Source organism: Astyanax mexicanus, chromosome 4 (assembly GCF_023375975.1).
Source record: "Astyanax mexicanus isolate ESR-SI-001 chromosome 4, AstMex3_surface, whole genome shotgun sequence".
Taxonomy (NCBI): domain Eukaryota; kingdom Metazoa; phylum Chordata; class Actinopteri; order Characiformes; family Acestrorhamphidae; genus Astyanax; species Astyanax mexicanus.
Window position 1 is genome coordinate 11022387 of NC_064411.1, and position 24258 is coordinate 11046644.

General features: G+C 37.8%; 5 protein-coding genes across 14 annotated transcripts in view; 2 read left to right on the forward strand and 3 right to left on the reverse strand.

Moving 5' to 3' along the window:
* The window catches only part of LOC111190863 (zinc finger protein ZFP2-like), a 671215-nt gene that overhangs the window by 596639 nt on the left and 50318 nt on the right, over positions 1 to 24258 (forward strand). The gene's annotated exons all lie outside the window — the stretch shown is intronic.
* LOC111197417 (NACHT, LRR and PYD domains-containing protein 12-like) overlaps positions 1 to 24258 on the reverse strand; it is a 396972-nt gene that overhangs the window by 186070 nt on the left and 186644 nt on the right. For 5 of the 10 annotated variants that reach the window (XM_049476975.1, XM_049476977.1, XM_049476973.1 and 2 more), the window contains 3 exons: positions 22334 to 24122; positions 21567 to 21740; positions 18677 to 18850 (listed from right to left, as the gene is read on the reverse strand). The exons of 2 other annotated variants lie outside the window; for them this stretch is intronic. In XM_049476975.1, coding sequence (XP_049332932.1) covers positions 18677 to 18850; positions 21567 to 21740; positions 22334 to 24122 — 2137 coding nt within the window. Of the gene's footprint in view, positions 1 to 4905; positions 4953 to 6713; positions 6888 to 18676; positions 18851 to 21566; positions 21741 to 22333; positions 24123 to 24258 lie in introns of all 10 variants that reach the window. 3 more of the 10 variants (XM_049476972.1, XM_049476981.1, XM_049476979.1) reach the window with 3 other exon arrangements.
* Positions 1 to 24258, reverse strand: part of LOC125801515 (gastrula zinc finger protein XlCGF7.1-like) — a 158302-nt gene that overhangs the window by 113538 nt on the left and 20506 nt on the right. The gene's annotated exons all lie outside the window — the stretch shown is intronic.
* The window catches only part of LOC125801171 (zinc finger protein 239-like), a 139053-nt gene that overhangs the window by 69822 nt on the left and 44973 nt on the right, over positions 1 to 24258 (reverse strand). The gene's annotated exons all lie outside the window — the stretch shown is intronic.
* Positions 1 to 24258, forward strand: part of LOC125801300 (zinc finger protein 271-like) — a 93171-nt gene that overhangs the window by 18595 nt on the left and 50318 nt on the right. The gene's annotated exons all lie outside the window — the stretch shown is intronic.

The following is a 24258-nucleotide window of genomic DNA, read 5'->3' on the forward strand; positions in this document are numbered from 1 at the left end:
ATTTAGTGTGTGTGTAGTGTTATATTTAGTGTGTGTGGTGTTATATTCAGTATGTGTGTAGTGTTATATTTAGTGTGTGTAGTGATATATTTAGTGTGTGTGTGGTGTTATATTCAGTGTGTAGTGTTATATTTAGTGTGTAGTGTTGTTATATTTAGTGTGTAGTGTTGTTATATTTAGTGTTATATTTAGTGTGTAGTGTTATATTTAGTGTGTGTAGTGATATATGTAGTGTGTAGTGTTGTTATATTTAGTGTGTGTAGTGTTATATTTAGTGTGTGTAGTGTTATATTTAGTGTGTGTAGTGTTATATTTAGTGTGTAGTGTTATATTCAGTGTGTGTAGTGTTATATTTAGTGTGTGTAGTGTTATATTTAGTGTGTAGTGTTATATTTAGTGTGTGTAGTGTTATATTTAGTGTGTGTAGTGTTATATTTAGTGTTATATTTAGTGTTGTATTTAGTGTGTGTAGTGTTATATTTAGTGTTATACTTAGTGTTATATATAGTGTGTGTAGTGTTATATTTAGTGTTATATTTAGTGATATATTTAGTGTGTAGTGTTATATTTACTGTGTGTAGTGATATATTTAGTGTTATATTTAGTGTGTAGTGTTATATTTAGTGATATATTTAGTGTGTATTAGGGATGCGACGGTTGTCTGTATTTTATTGGTCTGTTTGGTTTGATACACCCGGATGGACGGTGGTATTTGGGTGCGCACTAACAGAGTGAACAAACGCTCTCCCGCTGTACATGCCCCGCCCATGGCCAGGGGGAGGGGCTGCTGAGCGCGTGCTGGGGGACTGCGCCGTCACACTGTGAAGATTCACCAGCAGCTCATATAAGAGAAGAGTAATGTTATTTTATTCTCTATTCTCTTTATTGTTTATGTAAAAACTGGGTTTACAACACTGAATATTAATCAAGCAATCAACCATTATTTACACTGGAGGGGGATCCTCATTTACAATGCAGCTGAGCATTTACAGTTTAAAACAGATAAAAAATATATTAAAAAAATAGAAATGAAAACTGACATTTACTCTACACGAATAAAATATATACGTAAAAAATGAAAAAAAGAAAATGTTAAAAAGATCATAAAAAGACACATAAAAAGTAAAGAATTTATATCTTATGAAGAAAAAATAACAGTAGTGAAAATAAAGTAAAATGATAAGAAATTATAAAATTAATATTAATAAACTAAGAACATGGGAATCATGGAAAAAAATATATATATAATATGATATTGTTATTTATATAAACTATTTTGATAAATAAAATACTAAAAATAAATAAGTAATATAAAATATAAACTCATTAAAAAAACTAATTGAAATCAACCACAGGCTTTCTGAATAAAAAGCCTGATAGTAATAAAAGTTTCAGTTTCAAAACATGGAAATAGATCACCAAAACCTCAAGCTATTATTTATATGACAATATTTAATTAACTTTTCCGCACTCAACTTATTTTAGTTAACTGAACTGAGTTTTATATTATTTGTAGCGTCGCTCTGAATTCAGCTGCGAAAGAGAGAGAGAGAGAAAGAGAGAGAGAGAAAGAAAGAGAGAGGGGAGAAATGCATTTTGCCTGATGTCTCTCTTGGTTATATGACAGTGGTGTTTTTATATTGAGTTTTATATCATGGTTTTGCAGTTTAAACTACACTTGATCTGTCGTTATTTATAAAAACAATTTTTCTTTAAGAAAACAGAGGTAATCCCGCCGTGTGCGCTGGCAAACTTCGCTACGTGTGCCTGCAGCTTTTTAGAGCGCTGGACGAGATTTTATTTAATGAATTAATATATTTTATATTTTAATAAATTTGCCCTGGTGATAAGAAACGAACGCTAACATATAGCTTTATATTTCTGTGTATTTCAAATGTTTGTGAAATAAAATAAATTCCTGTTCAGTCAAAGTGCTTTCCTCTTTTATTTTTTTGTTTCTAAAACTCCAGCATTTGAGTGAGAATAAGCATCTGTTAAAATTCTCAAACAGCAGAATGCCTATAACCATTGGCGTAGGAACCGGGGGGGATGGGTGGGACATGTCCCACCCAATATTAGAAACAGGTGGATTTGTCCCCCCAAAAATGATATTGTTTCGCTCAGCTCAGCTGTGCTATTAATGAGGAGACAGACCGGACCAATCACGGAGCCGGTTCAGGAATTAAGTTCCGCCTCTCAGGAGAAACAGCCAATCAGCTTGCTGTTTTTGCGGCGCGCGGAGGCGTCAGTATGTTGGTGGGGGGAAGCCCCTCCCTCGCTGTGAGATTTAGCAGCGGGATCGGCTGCAGCTGATTTTAAGATATGGATATACGGTGATTTTTTTTTCTAAAAGAAAGGTAACGGTATCTAATCATGTAAACTGTGATGATATGTTTCTGATAGCTGGTTAAAAATACACGTCTCTGAATCAGCACACAGTTTAACCCCACTGTGATTAATAAACTGCAGCTGTGTTAGTGAGTTAACTTAACTTTGGAATTACCTTGATTGGGAGTCAAGATTAAAGAAAAAAAACTATATACGTAATGTTCAACTTGCCCTGTACCTGATCAGCTAATCACTATTTCATTTTTAAACTGTTTATTAATTTAGGATTACAGTTAGCTAGAAGCTGGATGTACAGGAGAGGATAGAAGAGGATAGACAGAATTTAGTACAACACTGGGTAATGTTGGTGGTTTAAAGCAGTTTCTTAACCCTGATCATCACTGCCCTAAAACTGTGTTTTCCATCAGATCCAACTGATCAGCTAATAAACAATCATTTATTGAGTTAACCTGTTAAAATCTCTTAGCCCCCTATGGATCCTAAATTAATCATTATGTATATTGTCGTGCCAATTTGGACGACTCTTAGGCTCCCCTTAAAGGGAAGCCTGGGTTAGCTAAAAGAAGCTCTTTAAAATTATCTATTGTAACATCGATGTAAAAGATTCTAAGTTCAAAAGAAAGTAGATAAAAATAACAGACAAGTGCCTTGAGTCAAAGAAAGGAGAAGACTTCTTTCCGATGTTCTAAGATGATTCTTTATTGTTCTTCAGTCAGGAGAATTCAGTCTTCTAACCATACAATGGAATACACAGCATTTTTATACAGTGTTTGGGTGAACAAAAGGTGGGGGCTTTAGGCTCCACCTTTTACCGTTATATAACTATACATCGGTTGAACATAATTGTTCCCAGACATGACCATCTTTAGGGAGGTTTTTCCAGTCAAGGTTATGGCAGTATGCCATTATTCCCATAATTGGATCTAATAGTGGTCAAATCAACATGCTATGGTTTTTTTAAAAGACATGACCTTCACCTGCTATAATGTTCTCACGGGAAACGGGCCTAGGTGGACATCTGGTTTGGCTAATAAACTTAGAGATGGCAGTTCCTGGGAACTCATCCAATTATCTCCTGGGAACTCACCCAATTATGGTTTGTTATCTATAGCAGCTGTCTCCCGTGCCAGGTACATGTAATTTGTTACAGAAAGAGCAAACAGGAGATGAGCGAACCTAATGAACTTGCTCATACAAGGCTGGCTGCTCGTAACGTTTGGGGATTCAGATCTATTGATCTTTGATATCCTATTTTAGGCCCCACAATATCCAGCAGTTTATTAGACGCATCATACCACCACTTACTTTATTAAAGTGCCTTTAAACAGATTACTGTGCAGATTTTAAGTATATTATATTTTATAGTTGATAGTTTTTTATATATTACTTCTATCGGCGTGTTTCTCCACAACCATGCAACAACCAATCAGACTGTTTTCTGAATTTTCCAGGAGCAAATCAGCTCTGAAGGCAAACGCTGAAGATTTGAGGACTAATTAAACAAAACTTTCTCAGCTGCGTGATCAGGGCCAGTGAACGCTAAACGGAGAAAAGGATATTTGAAGAGGCGCCGTCATCTTATAAATCCGCTGTTCGGGACCATTTTGGCTTCAGTGTTGAGTTTGATAATCAAGGTAAAAGACAGTCAGCAGATAAAGCACAGTGTGATTCAGTTACCTGTTTTTGACTAATGGTAAGAATAAGTGCTCCTTTTTTATAATAGATATTGTGATTTGAATTAATCTGTGACTTTATTAATTGGCTCTGAAAGTGTGAGTAGGAGCACCTTGTTGATTTGAAATAGAAAGGGCTAAAAACGTGCTGCATGTTGGAGCTAGATAATATTGATATATATCGAAACCGAACCGAAACCGTGGCCCAAGAACCGCGATACGAACCGAACCGTGGCCACACTGTACCGTTGCATCCCTAATGTGTAGTGTTATATTTAGTGTGTGTGTAGTGTTATATTTAGTGTGTGTGTAGTGTTATATTTAGTGTGTGTGTGTATGTACTGTGTTTGTGTGTGCTTGTATTGTGTGTATTTGGGTGTGTAATGTGTGTATTTGTGTGTATTGTGTGTAGTGTTTCTTTAGTGGTATATTTAGTGTATGTGTGTAGTGGTATGTTTAGTGTGTGTGTAGTGTTTGTATATAGTGTATGTGTGTGTATGTATATTGGGTGTATAGTGTATATGTATTTGGGTGCGTATTGTGTGTATGTAGTGTGTTTCTATTTGGGTGTATATAGTGTGTGTGTATTTGGGTGTGTATGTAGTGTGTGTGTGTAGTGTTTGTGTGTATTGTTTCTATGTAGTGTGTGTGTTTGTGTAATGTGTGTGTGTAGTGTTTGTATGTAGTGTGTGTGTGTGTGTAGTGTTTGTATGTAATGTGTGTGTAGTGTTTGTATGTAGTGTGTGTTTGTGTGTGTAGTGTTTGTATGTAGTGTGTGTGTGTAGTGTTTGTATGTAGTGTATGTGTGTGTGTATTCTTTGTATGTAGTGTATGTGTGTGTGTGTGTGTGTAGTGTGTGTATGCGAGTGTGTGTGTAACTTACATTTTTTTAATCCAGGTTTGATTCTGATCTTCCCTCCATGTTCCACTCTAAACACACACACACACACAGATCAGCACAGTGTGAGATTTTTAGAAACTGATTTATAAAGAAATACTTTGTGTGAAAACGAGTGAACATTTGAGAGAGTGGAAATTAGTGACCTCATGTGGTAAAGTACAGAACTGCAATGCACACTGCATAAAATCAGATTAAAAACGGAAGATTAAGGAGGATTAACTCTTACTTCTCTAAATATATTTTTGTCTGCATGTATAAAGTTTTAATACTTGCCGTATCTTATTCTGCTTTATATGTACAATATGTAGTATTATTTTTATTAGAGCTTTTATTCAGAAATGGAGAAAACATGGCACAGTAGTTAAAGTTCCCAGGAGTGACTGAGCTACAGAAATTACTCCAAAAGGGCATGAACAACTCATCCAGGAAGAACCCAGAACAACATTTAAAGAACTGCAGGATCTCACTCGCCTCAGTTAAGATCAGTGTTAATGATTCAATAATAAGAAAGAAACTGGGTGAAAATGGTCTCCTAGATGAGATAAAATGGTTTCTTGTGGCCTTGCAGAAAAGGGTTAAACTTTAATAAAGTGTGTTTTTTGCGTTCATATCCATACCTGAGTGTACTCCTGTCACAAAAACTGTTTTTATTGGACCACACATTTTTCACGGAATTATTGTGCAAAAATTATTTTATCATGATTTAAAAATAATTTTATGCCACTGGTCATTAGAAAACTTCAAAAATTTTAAATGTAACAAAGGCAACATTTTTAATGAAGCCAACAAACCAACTCAATCACATTAATGGGATCTCTTTAGAAATTAAGCGCTCTATTTTAGTGATCCGTAGGTGAGCTGTCAGCCATGCACCATGCAGCTTGATTTAGGATGTCACTGTGTCTTTACGATAGGAAAAGTTGCTCCAAAGAGGCTCAAAATGTGCAAAAAGCATGTATCATGAAATAAACCAATCACCATGTCATTTGCCATTCCCTTTAAGAGCCAGGTGCGGTCTGACTTTGGCGTATTGCTATTTAAATGGCACAGCTACCTGGAATTGACCAATGTTTTTCATCGGCGTAGATATATTCAAAATCACCGTTGCTGTTTAAACAAGACAGGTGAAGAGCATGAAAATACACTGTTGGTGGGAGTAAGATAGCAATAAGCATCAAGACCCCCTTGCACAGGGTGTAGGTTAGGGCCCTAAGTGTTCAGAAAGGATTCTGGTTTTGCAGTCACTGATTATTTTTACCATAAAGACATGGGCTGGTTGCTGGGGTGCTTGACTCTCAGTGTGTATAAAGTTAGTGGGGATCAGTTTTTATCTTGTAACTTCTCTCCTGACTCGATGCTCAGGGCAGCTTTCCATCACTGAAGTTTTCCACCTGTTCTGGAGTAAAAACCAAACCTTGGTTCTTTTTACCAACAGAAAGATGAGCCAAAACAGAATTACAGCGAAGTACTTGGCATTCAGTGCAGATAGCTTGAGCATAACAAATTAACAGTGGCTGTGTAAACAAAAATAAAACAGAATGACAGAATGAAGGTTATATGCTGCTCCATTGTGTTTACCTGGTGACTACAACTAGATTTACTACAGGTCCCACAATGCAATGTGTCACAGCATTAACCCCTAACTTTCTCAACACTTTGCTTTCCTGTGAGGCACAGCACATACACAGGAAAGAGCACAACAGACAATATCAAGAGTGATAAAGTACAACATTTTCAACAATATTTTATCTTAGAATAAATTGATAACATAATTATTAGTTCAGACCTACCCGAGTTTCTCCAGTTTGCAGTGTGGATCCTCCAGTCTGTCAGAAAGCAGCTTCACTCCTGACTCCCCAGGGTGGTTGTAGGTCAGATCCAGCTCTTTCAGGTGGGAGGGGTTTGAAATTAGATATGAAGCCAGAGAACAACAGCCTTTCTCTGTGATCATACAACCAGATAATCTGCAGACAGAGCAAGAGAATGTGTGAGTGAGTGACAGAAAACAAGAAAGAAAGAAAGACAACATAGCAGACTGAGGAAGCAAATGCACTTTGATATAATATCTCTTTTTTTAAATAACAAAATCTGAAAAAATATCTATAGAAAAACTAAAGTTTCTTAACACAATTGACACAGATTAACATGAAACCCAAACCTCAACAGTAAGCATCTCTGTGAATACGGCATTAGCACTGATGTGGACCAAAGAATTGAGTTCATATTAACTTTTTCTAAAATTGTTTTTGCTCGTGCATTTTGTCATCAATGTGTGATATATCTCAAATGTTCATTCAAGTTGGACATTCTTAAGACGATTGCAGAAGACTCGTATTTGTTTGTTTGGTATACTCTGACTTTCTTTAAACACTTGTGTGATTTGTTATCATCATTGTAAACACCTGAATATTTACACATTTATACATGAATTTCTAGTGGTGTCAATCGATTAAAAAATGCAATCCAATGAAACCTACCAAAATTCTGTGATTAATCGCACTTGTTTTAAGACAGAAGTTTAAGACAGAAGTTTTTATAGTGGATATTTTATGGAGTGAATTTTGTGCCAAAAGTTTTAAACAAAAAAATAAAATCCGCAATCAAAATGTTAGGCTAAGGTCGAGCATTATAAACATAAAGAGCTCATCATGAGCAAAGGAAGGGAACTTAGAGGAACAGACCTGGGAATTAACAACCCGTTCCACCTGAAATCCTTGACAGACGCAGAAAACTGTTCACCGAGAGGAAAGAACTCATAAAAGAAGGGACAATAGCAGTCGTCTACGTCGACAAACTTTATGTTGATGGACAGCTATATCGTGACAAAAACATAACTCCCTGGCTGTTCTAAATTTCTTTAACTGTAACTAAATAGCGGTCTCTCTCTCTCTCTCTCTCTCTCCCCCGAGCGCTTTCGTTTGTGCACTCTCTCTCTCTCTCATGCGCGTTGTGCTCTCGTTGCACAATCTCTAACATATAGGTCAATACTCACATAACCTCATAAAATTGATCCATTATGTATATATATATTTCCCCTAAACTTTCCTTTGTCTCTCGTTCTTTCTCTTTCTTCCACTCCCACTTACTCGGGTCATTCTCACAAAATCCTGATTCAGAGGACATCCAGTATGAAAATTTTCAAAATGCTTTTAACGAAAAATTTCCTTTTGAGGATTTAAGATTAAGGTCAGAACATTTGTTCCATTTTATTGCATATTGTATTAGCATTTTATAGATGAAGTCCACAAAAATGTATCATTACCGCAATTTGATATGACATCTAATATATGATAAAAATGCACATTTTTTAATCAAAGTTAAGCAGTTCAGTTTATTCACAGTTAAGCAAGGGTTTAAGAATTATTAGCTTACACTTACACACAATGCTACATTATGAAAAGAATGTTTATTTTCAAGAACATTTCATATTATTTAAGACAATTTACAATGCAAACATTTGTATATCAAAAGAATCGTTCATGTAGACTACAGCACCTTCATTAATAAAACAGCTCATTTAACTATTGGAAACCATTCAACAAATGTCTAAGAAAGACCTCTCAGAAACTCTGAAATCTTGTCTATCCTTATGCACCATCCAGCATTGTATGCCTACTAAGACTAAACTTTTATTTTTAGTCATTTACGTAGTTTTTTTTTGTGTTTTGCCCATATGTCAGGCATATGTCAGTTCTGTAATATCTGGCTGACTTTTTTTCCTTTCCATTGCTTTTTCTTTTTGTCATGGTACTTTTTGGTCAGATCACGTGTTGTCTTCATTTTCCCACTGGAAATAGCAAATATGAAATTATGATATCCATTCCAGTTTTTGTTCAATTCCTTAGAATAGACTGTACACAAATAATATCATGTGAAAGTAACTCCAACTGGAACAACTGTCTGTGTCGTTGAGTATGTGTGTGTGTTTTTCTAAATGTTGTAATTCTTGCTGTAAATGTTCTCCCTAAACTTTGACAGCCTTGCTTTTGCTGCTGCCTTTCTTTTCTCAATAGCTACCTGCCTGTAAACAAATACACATCGCATATTACAATAAAATATATCAAAGATGGAAAAAAAGCTCTCTAATTATGTGGTCTAACATCTAATTCTGTGTACGGAATTAGATTTAGTTTCAGGCCAGATAAGACGGAACATTAGTGACCTCTACTGGTGGTTTGCAATAGCTAAGTTAGAATGGTCTACTGGAGAAAATGTTCAGGGTAACGCTCATTTTATGACAATCAGGAAGTAAAAAGGCATCTGTATTACGGTTCCTAATCAAATTCTCATTACCGAAACAGTGCATCTCATTACCGCAACAGGTACTGCAATGTAGCAGTAAGTGAGAATTCGGCTGGAGGATGAGTGACTTTAAACTTTTATGCTAACTGTAAAGGCACCATGAGGGCTAGATCAACTTCACTTACAGTGTCCATTTAGACCTTAATATACTATATTATAATTAAAAATACAAACTCTAACTTCAAACTGTAGGCTCAAAACTTGATATATCGGTAATGACAATGAAAAAGTCGTGCACACAAGTTGATGAGCAATCTTTTAACTTTTATCCAGAAACATATGAGAAGAACTGCTTACATTGTAGCCATCTTGAGTGTCATGGCCAATGTCTTCCCTAATGTTGAAAACGCCTTGAAAATTTAAGTTCCTTGTGGATTTAAACAATGATTGAAAATTGTTACGGAGGATGAGAAAATTAATGTTGGACACATTCCTTTTCTTTATTAATTTTATTGCTTTTACTTTTCAATGTAAATTTTTTTATGTTTATTTACTAAAAGTGTTTATAGTATGAAATGCATTTAAGTTTTTTTTTAATGTTTAAATATTAAAATTTCCAAACAATGTACCGAAATTCTGATACGGACATGTTGCGGAAATGAGAATTTTACTCTAAAATGAAAAAAATATATATATATATTTATAATGTTCATTTTTAAACATGTGCAAGATAGACCAAAGGACGTTGTTTATGATTCTATATTTATTATTTTGTTAATATTTACTTGTTTATTAAAATTCCTCATGCCACCTCATCCATCCATTACGCGCAAATACACACGCACCCGCAAATATACTAATGCACGCACATTAATCCGTTCACAAAATCCCATAAAAATCACAAGGAACCACTTAGCAATAACTTAATGCATGCAACGTCTCAATGTCATAACATGTATGTCACACCAAATCCAACACTTTTTGTCTTATGTTATGTCTCTTCCACTTCATTTGCATTTAATCACTCCTTTCTGTACTATCTCTTTGCACCAACCTCTATTTTATTACTACTATATATCCCAGATCTGAAAAATGCATTTTTGTTTACACTCTATCCCACACACAACAGAAAATATACTCAAACATCTGCACACTCATATCATATCACTGATAAACATTATTAATCCGTACATCACAACATGTCTTCACTTAAATTTATAAACTAGAACATTTGTGGTATTGGGACACAGATTAAGCAAGCCAAGGTACTAAACCAACCACTTCACTAAAGGCAGACATTTGTTTACTACAAGAAACACATCTATCAGAAACAAATCATCATAAGCTCAGATCACCACAATTCACCCATATATTCTCAGCCTACTATAACTCCAAACAAAGAGGGGTATCAATACTAATAAACAAAAAAATCCCCTTCACACATAACACCACTATATCAGACACAGGTAGATACATCATAATTAACATCAACATCAGCAACACACCCTTAACAATAGCAAGTTTTTATGGCCCCAACATTTATAACCCATCCTTCTTTCATGAGTTTTACAACCATATAAACAATATATCAGATTCCACAATTATAATTGGAGGACTTTAATTCAATCTTTGATCCATGTATAGACAGATTAACTATGGCACACAATACATGTTACTGGCATTCAACAGATATCATTAAACAATACATGACAGACTTAGGGCTCAGCAATGGTTGGCGCCTCAAAAACCCAAACACTAAAGACTTTTCTTTCTGTTCTCCAGCCTACCACTCATATTCTCGCATTGACTATTTTTTTTTAACCAGCAATTCTATTATAGCTAATATATCAGAAATAAAATATCATCCTATAATAATCAGTGACCATGCTCCAGTTTCACTTATATGGAAAATAAATCCACTACATAAAACTTTTAGCTGGCGACTAAATACCTCGTTACTTACAGACCCAGAATTTGACAGCTACATCAAAAAAGAGTGGGCATCTTTCCTAGAAATAAATGATTCTCCAGAAACCACACCAACAATACTATGGGAAACTTGGAAAGCAGTACTAAGAGGCAAAATCATCTCTTACTCTTCCTGTAAGAAGAAGAAAGATACGGAAAATGAGTCTAATTTACAACATCAGGGAATTGTCAAATGAAATGATAAAAAACCCATCAGATAAAATTAAAAAAGTGTTAAAAGAATGCGAATCACAGTATAATGAACTTATAAACAACAGGACACAAGTTTTAATACAACGACTAAGATATAAACAATTTAAATCAGAATAACAAATCTGGTAAATTCTTAGCTAACCAAGTAAAACATAAAGAAAAAAACAACAATCCCATCAATCAAATATGAGACCGGACTAATCAGCCAAACATGAAATAAAATTAATCAAGTATTTGGGAAATTCTATAAAAATATATACTCACCAGAACACGATCCAGACCAAATAGATATTCACACTTTCCTCAATAATATACACCTACCCAAACTAACTGAAGAACAAAAAAGCATATTAGAAAAGCCAATAACATCACAAGAACTCCATAAAGCCCTCCGTAAGATGCCTAATAACAAAGCACCAGGACCAGATGGCTTTCCCGCAGAATTCTACAAGCACTTCTGGTCAATATTTGGCCCAATGTTCAGTAGAGTAATAGCAGAAATTAAACACAATAAGAGACTACCAACAGAAATGAATACAGCTACAATATCACTCCATCTTAAACCTACAAATATCCTACCTTACCATCCAGCTACCAACCACTGTCACTAATTAACACAGACACAAAGCTAATAAGTAAGACATTAGCTACCAGACTGGAAATGGTTATCCCATCCCTCATACATCCTGATCAGACCGGCTTCATCAAAGGCAGACAATCAGTTACCAACATGCGCAGACTACTCAATCTGATACATCACACAACAGTCCATAAGTCAAAAACTGCAATAGTCACTTTAGAATCAGAGAAGGCTTTCGATAAGGTTAATTGGAAATTCCTTTTCACTACACTACATTAACTAGGTTTTGGAGAATCATTTATAGAATGGATTAAAACTCTCTACACTTCACCCAAAGCCACAGTCAATACTAACGGACTAATATCACAGAATTTCACACTGCACAGAGGAACTAGGCAAGGATGCCCACTCTCTCCTCTGCTATTCTCTATTTTCATAGAACCATTAGCAGCAGCTATACGACAATGCCCAAATATCAAAGGTATCCATACCCACACTACCGAACACAAAATCAGCCTTTATGCAGATGATATTCTACTATTTCTACAAAACCCACTCTCCTCAATTCCTCAGACTAAACAAATAATTAAAACATTCTCTAAAGCCTCAGATGATTCCAATAACTGGTCTAAATCCACCGTTCTACCATTTAACATGAACTTATCAGACACAGCAGTTCAGTCACTCCATATCCCTATGTGCACTGAACACATCACATACCTGGGCATTAAAGTTTCCACCCAGCTGTATGAGTTGCACACATTTAATTTTAGACCACTACTCACAACCATCAACAATGATATCCAACGCTGAATGAACCTTCCACTATCCTACCAATATCCACAATCAAAATGACAATATTACCTAAATTAAACTACCTCTTCTCAAGGATTCCCATCCAACCTCCACCTACATGGTTTAAAACCTTAGACGCAATCATCTCTAAATTCTACTGGAAAAATAAACCACCCAGACTCAAATTAACCACATTACAAAGAACTCAGGGAGGCCTAGAAGCTCCAAATTTCCAACAATACCTCTCTGCAAACCAATTAAAGTACATTATTAAATGGATAAAACCAAATCAAACTGATGAAATATGGAGAGAAGTAGAACAAACATAAATTAATGAAATAAAAATCTCAGACTAACCATTTATTAGCACAACAATCAATCCCCACCCTTGTTTCAAAAACCCAATGATATTGACTCTGAGAGCTTCACAAGAACACAAACATTAGACTTGCACCCACTATTTACTCACCCATATGGCACAACCCCCGACTTCCCCGCCATCAAAAAAACTCAAAACTACAAAAATGGAGAGAAAAAGGTATTACACATTTACACCACGTTCTACACAACAATAACTCGGCTACTTTCTCACATCTAACCCAAAAATATAGCATTGAGAGGAACCAGTATTTGGAAAACCCCAACTTGGATCCATGTTAAACTCAAAAATCAAAGATTACGCAATACTAGAACTTAGCCCACCAATTTCAGAATTCCTTAATATCTCTTCTTCAGACAAAATTCTATCAAAAATATATAGGCTTTTATTCAAATTAGACCAAACAGTCGCTATCCCAATAAAAAATGGAAAGAAGATATCTTAATTACCCCCAATGCTGATTTCTGGAGAAACATTATGGAAAACACATTCACCATGACTAACAATACTAACCTCCACCTTATACAATATAAAGCAATTCACAGGGTTCACTACACTAAGCAAAAGTTACATAAAATGGGACTAGTAGATTCAGAAATCTGCATACACTGCTTACTAAACTCTCCAGACAATTACATACATGCTCTATGGTACTGCCCACCAATCAAACACTTCTGGCAGCTTGTTATAACTCGGCTAACTCCACTATTTAAACAGCCAATCTCTCCATCCCCATCACTCTGCCTGCTTGGTGACACATGAACCACAAACCTAAACCAGGAGGAAAGCAGAGCACTTTTGGTGGTGCTAACCATCGCCAAAAAACAATTCTCACAAACTGGAAATCAAGGACAAAAATCCCTATCAGTCAATGGGAAAACTCACTCACAGAACACATAGAAATGGAAAAAATATCTGCATCTCTCAAAAACAGAACTCATGAACACATAAAAACCTGGTCAGCATTAAACAACCTCCTACTTTTTTACCTAATTTACTTTTAGACCACATTAGTCTGGAAAGAATGTCTGCAACCTCAAAAAACCAATTGGCTACATTTGAATCTCTCTGGTTCCCACTGATCAGCTCCATCACATGATGGGGGTGGGCGGCTGTAGTCGTGTCTCCTGGTGCGTCCGGCAGGTGGCTGGGGGGGGTTCGGGGGATTCGGGTGACTGATGGCTCTTGGACTGGGGACGGTGGCTGCCGCTTGGTGATTTCTGTGTGCGGGCCCTGGTTGTTGGTGGGGGGGGCCTGGATGTATGCTCTTGTGGTCTTGGGGTGTGGGTCTGGGGGGCCCATGGTGGTGGGTGCTGGCCCTGTCCGGTTGGCTGGGTTCCCCTGTGGCGGTCGGGGTGCGGAGTCCGGGGCCCTGGTGCCCGTGGGCGTCTGTCGCCTGTTTGGGTCCCTCCCTGCGCTGGGGAGGGTCTATGCCTCTCTTGGGCGCGCCGTCGTGGGGGGTGGTGGTTTGGTCCGTGTTGGGGTGTCTGGTTGGCATTCCGGGATTCTGGGTGCCCTCCCTGTGGGGAGGTAGGGGCGCTCAGGTGGGGAAGCGGCAGTCTCCCACTTAAGACCGGTTGGTCCTGGGCTCAGGACCACTGTGTGCGTGTGTGTGCGTGTGTGTAATATCTGTTGTCTTTTGTATGTGAGTGGGGATGTGTATTTATGTTGTATTGCAGTGTGGGGGGGGGGGCGCTGTCTTGCAGAGCGGCGGTGTCCTGGGGCCGTAGCCGCTCTACACCCTGGACTTGCCTTCCCTGTACTGCGGTTGGGTGTAAGGAACTGGGTGCCTAGTGAGCCAGCAGTAGTTGGCTCTCTTCCTCCGGGGGGTAGTCCTCTGCCCCTCGGTCCTTTCCTGGCCCTTCCCCGACTCCTACTCAGTCTAACATCGCATTACACATACAAACTCATCATACAGCTTACACACATCATATTACACATAGGGTTTTGGGGGGCAGGTGCTCCATGCTCCTCAATTTTATTTCGCATTTTAGACATTGAGGGCCTTTGGGGGGGCAGTGTGGTTGGGTGCTGTTATTCAGTTCTCATATTACAGCTGTCCCTCCAATTTTAATAGCACTGTAGCTTTCATTCATTCTTCTCATTATACACATTCATATCACTGCAACATGCTGGGTGGGGGGAGGAGGGGGGTCAGGTCTTCTCACACCCTGGTTTCGTGCACCCTGCCTGGGGTGTGGGTCGGGTGGTTGTTCTGGGCCGGGTTGGCTGCTTCCCTAGGTTGCCGCTGGCTCGGTACTGGTGCCCGCATGCCCGCATTAGGTGTTTATGTATGTTCTGTATGTGTGACTGGTGTGCGTGACTGGTGTGTGTGACTGGTCTGTGAGTGAATGTGCACGTGTGCGACGGGTGTATGTGTGACGGATGTGTGTGTGACGGGTGTGTGAATGTGCATGTGTGCGTGAACAGTTGGTCCTGGGTTTGGGGCTGACTGAGCATGGACACCTGTGGGTTGTGGAGGGCGGGTTTTTGCCCTCCCTACCGCTCCACGCTGCTCTCCGCCGATCGTCACTGCCGTTCCTGGGGGGGTGGGCGTCCGTGGGTCCCTGGGTGCGTGGCCGGATGCCCTAATGTGGTCTCTGGCCCGCCCCCTTGGTGGCCGTGGCCTGGGGGTGGCTTGGGCCCCCTTGGCGTGGGGGGGGGGCCTGCCGGGTGTCGGGCTGTTCCCGGGTGCTTGGGATCTCGGGGGCCGCATGCTCGGCTCGTGCAGGGGGTGCTGGCCTGCCGGGGGGGTGGGCTGCTCGCTTCCTTTGGCTCTCTGGACTCTTGCTCTTTGCCATGGGGGCTTCGTCTGGAGTCTCCCCCGTCCTCATCTGGGGTGTGCGCATGGTTACCATCGGGATGTGTGGCCGCGGGTCTTCTGGGCTCCTAATGGGCTGTGGATGGTCTGGGTCCACTGGGTTCTTCCCTATCTGCCTCTGGATCGCGGGGGCATGGTGGCGGTTTCTTGCCTCCATTGTGGTAGGCATTTCATGACATAATCCGTAACACATGACATATTTTTGCAAAAAACAATAGAAGTAACTGTGCGTGTGTGTGTATATATTTATGTGTATGTATTAATATGTATGTATATTTATGTATGTGTGTATATGTATAAGCATATGTATAGTTAGATATGTGAGTATGTGTATGTATGTATGTTTGTTTATTTTATGTTTATTTTATTTTATTTTATTTTTTTGTTTGTTTTTTGTTTAGTTTTTTTTTTTCTTTTTCTTTTTCTTCTTCTTGTACCCCCCTCCTGTACCTCACACTCCGATCCTTCCAACCCTGAACTCCCACAACTATATCCACACAAAATATATATACATATATATATAAAAATAATAATAATAATAAAATATATAATAAAAAAAAAAATAATAATAATAATAAATAAAATAAATAAATAAATAAATAAATAAATAAAAATAAAGTATTAATTGTCCTCCGAAGAGGGGGGGTGGTGGTTGGGCCAAAAAAAAAAAAAACCTCCTACATCAGTGACTCCATCAGCCTTTAACAGATAACCTACACACATCCATTATATATCTATAACCACATCATCCATATATCACCGCTACATGAATGTTCCTACACACACACACATGCACACAGTCACATAACACATTTAACATTTAAGACATTTAGCTATTTTTATTTACTTATTAATTTTTTTGTTATTCTGTGTGTTATTATGTTAGGGATGGATAAATGGAAACATATAGGAAGCCAAACTATATGATTTTTTTTTTCTTTTTCTTTCAAGGGCACAACTTCTTCTTTTGTTTTTTTTTCTCTCTCTCTCTTCTCTTCCCCTATATATTTTTTTTCTATTTGGTTTATTTGTATATATACACATCGTTATGTCCTCCCTCTGCACAGTGACCTCAGATATCAGAAATTTGTATTAATACGAATAAAGTCTTAATGGTCCTCCGAAGAGGGGGGGGTGTGGTAACCAAGTGGGGGTGGTAACCAAGTATTTTAAATATACTTGGTCACTTTATTATCCTTTGCAGTTATTTGAAAATTATTTCAGTTTGGATTTTGCCAGTCTTTGCTTTTATTTTTGTGAATTTTCTGTGGATTTTTTTATTTTTCTGTTAAAGACTTTTGCTTCTGGAATCTCTTCTTTGCTTTTGCTTTAGTTTTTTGCTTCTGAGTTGTGGCACACTTTTCACAGGTGAGCGGGGCTAAGAAGAAGGCCCCTTGAATCTCCATTGGTCAGCTGGTTCTGGACTGACGGGTTCCCTGAACCCTCATCTGAGACTGACCACGCTCACCCCACCAGTTTCAAGCGTCCTTCCAAAAACGGAGAGCGAACAGCTTCTAGTGCACAGCAGCAGCGGCAGATACTTTTACAATTAAATTTCATACAAACGTTTTGTTCAATGTTATATTATGTTATATTATTCTCTGTTTCACTCCATTAAAAAGATCACATTAGCGAGATGTGCTAAATATTCATGCACAAAGTATGATAGTTACCTAGTCAGTGAGCTAGTGAATTAGATAGTTACCTATTCAGTGAGCTAGTGAGTTAGCTAGTTACCTACTCAGTGAGCTAGTGAGTTACCTAGCCAGTGAGCTAGTAAGTTAGCTAATTACCTAAGTAGTGAACTAGTGAGTATCCTAGTGAGTTACCTACTCAGCGAGCTAGTGAGTTAGCTAGTTACCTACTTTGTGCATGAAAATTTAGCATGTTAATGTGAGCTTTTTAATGGAGTGAAACAGAGATTTAATATAACATTGAACAGAACGTTTGAAATTTAATTGTAAACATAATCCGCTGCTGCTGCTGTGCACTGGAAGCTTTTCGCTCTCCGTGTTTGTAAGGACGCTTGAAATTGGCGGGGTGGGCGTGGTGAGTCCAGAACCAGATGACCAATGGAGATTCAAGGCGAACGCCTTCTTCTTAACCCCGCCCACCTGTGAAAAGTGTGCCAAAACTCAGAAGAAAAAAACTAAAGCAGAAGCAAGGGAGAGATTCCAGAAGCAAAAGTCTTTAACAGCAAAATCCAAAAAACTCCACAAAAAATTCACAAAAACACAAAAATAAAAGCAAAGACTGGCCAAACCTAAACTTAAATAACATAACCAAGTATATTTAAAAATATATATTTGCTATATATTTTTTCTCTTTTAAATTTGCAACATACAATTTTTGCTTTTGATTCTTAACATTTTGATTGTGGATTTTATTTTTTGTGTAAAACTTTTGGCACAAACGGAGAGAGAGAGAGAGAAACAAATGGAGAGAGACAAAAACAAACAGAGAGATGGAGAGAGAGCAACAAAGCTCTCTATCCAGGTCTGAGCTGAAAGTCTGAACCGGATTGTTACAGCTGGACACCGCATTAAAGCGCTTCAGTCGTTTAACCAGAATAAATCTGCATGTTGGGTGGAGGCGGGGCAGATTACGGAAGAAGTTGGGGTCAAACTTGGTGCCGAAATAAAACTTGGGTTAAAAAAATAGTAACACGTTACTGATTCCAACCTAACAGCGTATGTTAATGATTTAATGCTGACAGCCCTGATAATTTCAAATGAAAAATCATAGAAACACTGACCTGAGAATCTGCAGTTTACATTGTGAACTCTTCAGTCCAGCAGAGAGCAGCTCCACTCCTGAATCCTGCAGGTCGTTGTTACTGAGGTCCAGCTCTTTCAGGGAGGAGTTTTCCAGGTTTAAAACTGATTCCAGATTTTCACACGTCTTTACTCCAAGATTACATGAAGCTAGTCTAAAAATCAAGAATAAACAAATGATTTCACAATAAACCCAAAGAAGAATATTTGAATGGATTGACAAAGAATAGAGAGCTGGTGTTTCTTTATACTGAAACAGTTAACATGCAGAAATCTCCACTTTATTTGTAACTGTGCGTGTGTGTGTATATATTTGTGTATGTATTAATATGTATGTATATTTATGTATGTGTGTATATGTATAAGCATATGTATAGTTAGATATGTGAGTATGTGTATGTATGTATGTTTGTTTATTTTATGTTTATTTTATTATTTTTTTTGTTTGTTTGTTTGTTTTTTGTTTAGTTTTTTTTTTTTTCTTCTTCTTGTACCCCCCTCCTGTACCTCACACTCCGATCCTTCCAACCCTGAACTCCCACAACTATATCCACACAAAATATATATATATATAATATTTATAAAAAAAAAAATAATAATAATAATAAAATATATAATTAAAAAATAATAATAAAAAAATAAAATAAATAATAATAATAATAATAATAATAATAAAATAAATAAATAAATAAATAAATAAAAATAAAGTATTAATTGTCCTCCGAAGAGGGGGGGTGGTGGTTGGGCCAAAAAAAAAAAAAAAAAAAAACCTCCTACATCAGTGACTCCATCAGCCTTTAACAGATAACCTACACACATCCATTATATATCTATAACCACATCATCCATATATCACCGCTACATGAATGTTCCTACACACACACACATGCACACAGTCACATAACACATTTAACATTTAAGACATTTAGCTATTTTTATTTACTTATTAATTTTTTTGTTATTCTGTGTGTTATTATGTTAGGGATGGATAAATGGAAACATATAGGAAGCCAAACTATATGATTTTTTTTTCTTTTTCTTTCAAGGGCACAACTTCTTCTTTTGTTTTTTTTTCTCTCTCTCTCTTCTCTTCCCCTATATATTTTTTTCTATTTGGTTTATTTGTATATATACACATCGTTATGTCCTCCCTCTGCACAGTGACCTCAGATATCAGAAATTTGTATTAATACGAATAAAGTCTTAATGGTCCTCCGAAGAGGGGGGGTGTGGTAACCAAGTGGGGGTGGTAACCAAGTATTTTAAATATACTTGGTTACTTTATTATCCTTTGCAGTTATTTGAAAATTATTTCAGTTTGGATTTTGCCAGTCTTTGCTTTTATTTTTGTGAATTTTCTGTGGATTTTTTTTTATTTTTCTGTTAAAGACTTTTGCTTCTGGAATCTCTTCTTTGCTTTTGCTTTAGTTTTTTGCTTCTGAGTTGTGGCACACTTTTCACAGGTGAGCGGGGCTAAGAAGAAGGCCCCTTGAATCTCCATTGATCAGCTGGTTCTGGACTGACGGGTTCCCTGAACCCTCATCTGAGACTGACCACGCTCACCCCACCAGTTTCAAGCGTCCTTCCAAAAACGGAGAGCGAACAGCTTCTAGTGCACAGCAGCAGCGGCAGATACTTTTACAATTAAATTTCATACAAACGTTTTGTTCAATGTTATATTATGTTATATTATTCTCTGTTTCACTCCATTAAAAAGATCACATTAGCGAGATGTGCTAAATATTCATGCACAAAGTATGATAGTTACCTAGTCAGTGAGCTAGTGAATTAGATAGTTACCTATTCAGTGAGCTAGTGAGTTAGCTAGTTTCCTACTCAGTGAGCTAGTGAGTTACCTAGCCAGTGAGCTAGTAAGTTAGCTAATTACCTAAGTAGTGAACTAGTGAGTATCCTAGTAAGTGAACTAGTGAGTTACCTACTCAGCGAGCTAGTGAGTTAGCTAGTTACCTACTTTGTGCATGAAAATTTAGCATGTTAATGTGAGCTTTTTAATGGAGTGAAACAGAGATTTAATATAACATTGAACAGAACGTTTGTATGAAATTTAATTGTAAACATAATCCGCTGCTGCTGCTGTGCACTGGAAGCTTTTCGCTCTCCGTGTTTGGAAGGACGCTTGAAATTGGCGGGGTGGGCGTGGTGAGTCCAGAACCAGATGACCAATGGAGATTCAAGGCGAACGCCTTCTTCTTAACCCCGCCCACCTGTGAAAAGTGTGCCAAAACTCAGAAGAAAAAAACTAAAGCAGAAGCAAGGGAGAGATTCCAGAAGCAAAAGTCTTTAACAGCAAAATCCAAAAAACTGCACAAAAAATTCACAAAAACACAAAAATAAAAGCAAAGACTGGCCAAACCTAAACTGAAATAACATAACCAAGTATATTTAAAAAATATATATTTGCTATATATTTTTTCTCTTTTAAATTTGCAACATACAATTTTTGCTTTTGATTCTTAACATTTTGATTGTGGATTTTATTTTTTGTGTAAAACTTTTGGCACAAACGAAGAGAGAGAGAGAGAGAGAAACAAATGGAGAGAGACAAAAACAAACAGAGAGATGGAGAGAGAGCAACAAAGCTCTCTATCCAGGTCTGAGCTGAAAGTCTGAACCGAATTGTTACAGCTGGACACCGCATTAAAGCGCTTCAGTCGTTTAACCAGAAGAAATCTGCATGTTGGGTGGAGGCAGGGCAGATTACGGAAGAAGTTGGGGTCAAACTTGGTGCCGAAATAAAACTTGGGTTAAAAAAATAGTAACACGTTACTGATTCCAACCTAACAGCATATGTTAATGATTTAATGCTGACAGCCCTGATAATTTCAAATGAAAAATCACAGAAACACTGACCTGAGAATCTGCAGTTTACATTGTGAACTCTTCAGTCCAGCAGAGAGCAGCTCCACTCCTGAATCCTGCAGGTCGTTGTTACTGAGGTCCAGCTCTTTCAGGGAGGAGTTTTCCAGGTTTAAAACTGATTCCAGATTTTCACACGTCTTTACTCCAAGATTACATGAAGCTAGTCTAAAAATCAAGAATAAACAAATGATTTCACAATAAACCCAAAGAAGAATATTTGAATGGATTGACAAAGAATAGAGAGCTGGTGTTTCTTTATACTGAAACAGTTAACATGCAGAAATCTCCACTTTATTTGTGATCAGCATGGGCATACAGTTCACCAAAAGCTCTGGGACAGATTATAATGAGTTAAAAAAGAAAAGGAAATGTTTAACAAAACATAGAATGAGCAAGGCTTTTTGGAGTATGTGAATTTATTCTATTTTCCCAGTTAAACTCTGGAAAAACATTACACCTTCTCCCACATATATATATGTTATTGAGATGCAAGATGCAAGAGATGTGCATTTATTTTAACAAAAACATATTACTTGCCCAAAACCATTTTTAAGATTGTATTTAATCAGTCTTAGACAGAAACTTCATGTACTGTTAACATTAAAATGATGGTTTAACTATTATTACACACAAAGGATAATACATGCTTATATGTAACAATGTAAATAATGTGAATCCATCAGTGATTAAATGGAAACTCATTCTACACATCAGCAGTTGATTAAAAACTGTGTGAAGGCCTAAATAAAAATACTCACACAGCTCTTCTGAATATTTTAACTACTGGAAGCAGTCTCAGAAGACACTCCTCTGATGGATCATATGTACTGAGGTTAAACTCCTCCAGCTCTTCTTCTGAGTTCACCAACACAAACACCAGAGCTGACCAATGAGCAGGAGAGAGCCTGGCCTTTTGAAGACGACGCTCACCACCTCCACTCAGGTATTTCTGCACTTCCTGCACCAGAGAATGATCATTCAGTTCATTCAGACAGTGGAACAGATTGATGGATTTCTCTGGAGATGAGTTCTCCTCAATCTTCTTCTTGATGTATTGGACTGTTTTATTGCTGTGAGAGATCCTCTCTGTTGGGGTCAGCAACACTCCTAATAGAGTCTGATTAGACTCCAGTGAGAGACCCAGAAGGAAACGAAGGAACAGGTCCAGGTGTCCACTTTCACTCTGTAAGGCTCTGTCTATGGCACTGCTGAGGAAGTCAGTCATTGTTGACTTTCTGAAAAACTTGAAGAGTTTACTGGTTTGTTGTTCAGTGGATTGTTCTTTTGGAATTTTTCTGTTGAGAAATGCATATAAAGCAGCAAGAAACTCCTGAACGCTCAGATGTACAAAGCTGAAGACCTTCCCCAGGTGCAGCTCATGTTCCTCCCTGAAGATCTGGGTACACACTCCTGAGTACACAGACACTTCTCTAATATTGATGCCACTCTCTCTTAGATCTTCCTCATAGAAGATCAGGTTTCCTTTCTCCAGCTGCTGGAATGCCAGTTTCCCCAGAGCCAGGATACTTGTTCTAGTCTGCTGAGGATCAATGTCACTATTCCCACTGTACTTCTGGTTCTTGTGTTCGATCTGAAAGATCAGGAAGTGTGTGAACATCTGCGTCAGGGTTTTGGGAATTTCTCCACTCTCAGCTTCACTCAGCATTCTCTCTAGAACAGTGGCTGTAATCCAGCAGAAGACCGGTATGTGGCACATGATGTAGAGGCTTCTTGAAGACCTGATGTGTGTGAAGACTTTGTTGGCCAGGTCCTTATCACTGATCCTCTTACTGAAGTACTCCTGTTTCTGAGGGTCACTGAAACCCTGCACTTCTGTTACCTGATCAGCACACTCAGGAGGGATCTGATTGGCTGCTGCTGGTCGAGAGGTGATCCAGAGGAGAGCAGAGGGAAGCAGATTCCCCTTGATGAGGTTCGTCAGCAGAACATCCACTGAGGTTTGCTCTTCTATATTCACCAAGTTCTCATTGTCCTGGAAATCCAGAGGAAGTCGACACTCATCCAGACCATCAAGAATGAACATGATCTTGTGGCTCCTATAATGTCTTAGTTTTAAATCTTGTGTTTCTGGGAAAAAGCTCTGAAGAAGATTTACCAGACTGAGCTTCTTCTCCTTCATCAGATTCAGCTCTCTAAAAGGAAGTGGAAATATGAAGAGAATCTCCTGATTTTCTTCTCCTTCAGCCCAGTCCAGAATGAACTTCTGCACAGAGACTGTTTTTCCAATTCCAGCAACTCCTTTAGTCAGTACAGTTCTGATGGGTCGGTTCTGTTCTGGTAATGGTTTAAAGATGTCATTACATTTGATTGGTCTTTCCTCTGTTTTCCTTTTCCTGGATGCAGCTTCAATCTGTTTTACCTCATGTTCCTGATTGACATCTCCTCCATCTCCCTCTGTGATATAGAGCTCTGTGTAGATCTCATTCAGAAGTGCTGACTTTACATGGCCTGAAATTCCTTCATTAAGTATCTGATATTTATCTCTCAGCTTGGATTTGAGCTTTCGTTGACATGCTGGGGCTAATTCTGATAACAAAGGAAGAGAATAAGGAACATGTAATTAGCTGTGTCTCTTTATGAAAGACCCCTGTGTAGAACGACTTTGATACAGTCGATAATTGTTAGGTTTAAGGATACATTTGATGCTTTGACACAATATCTT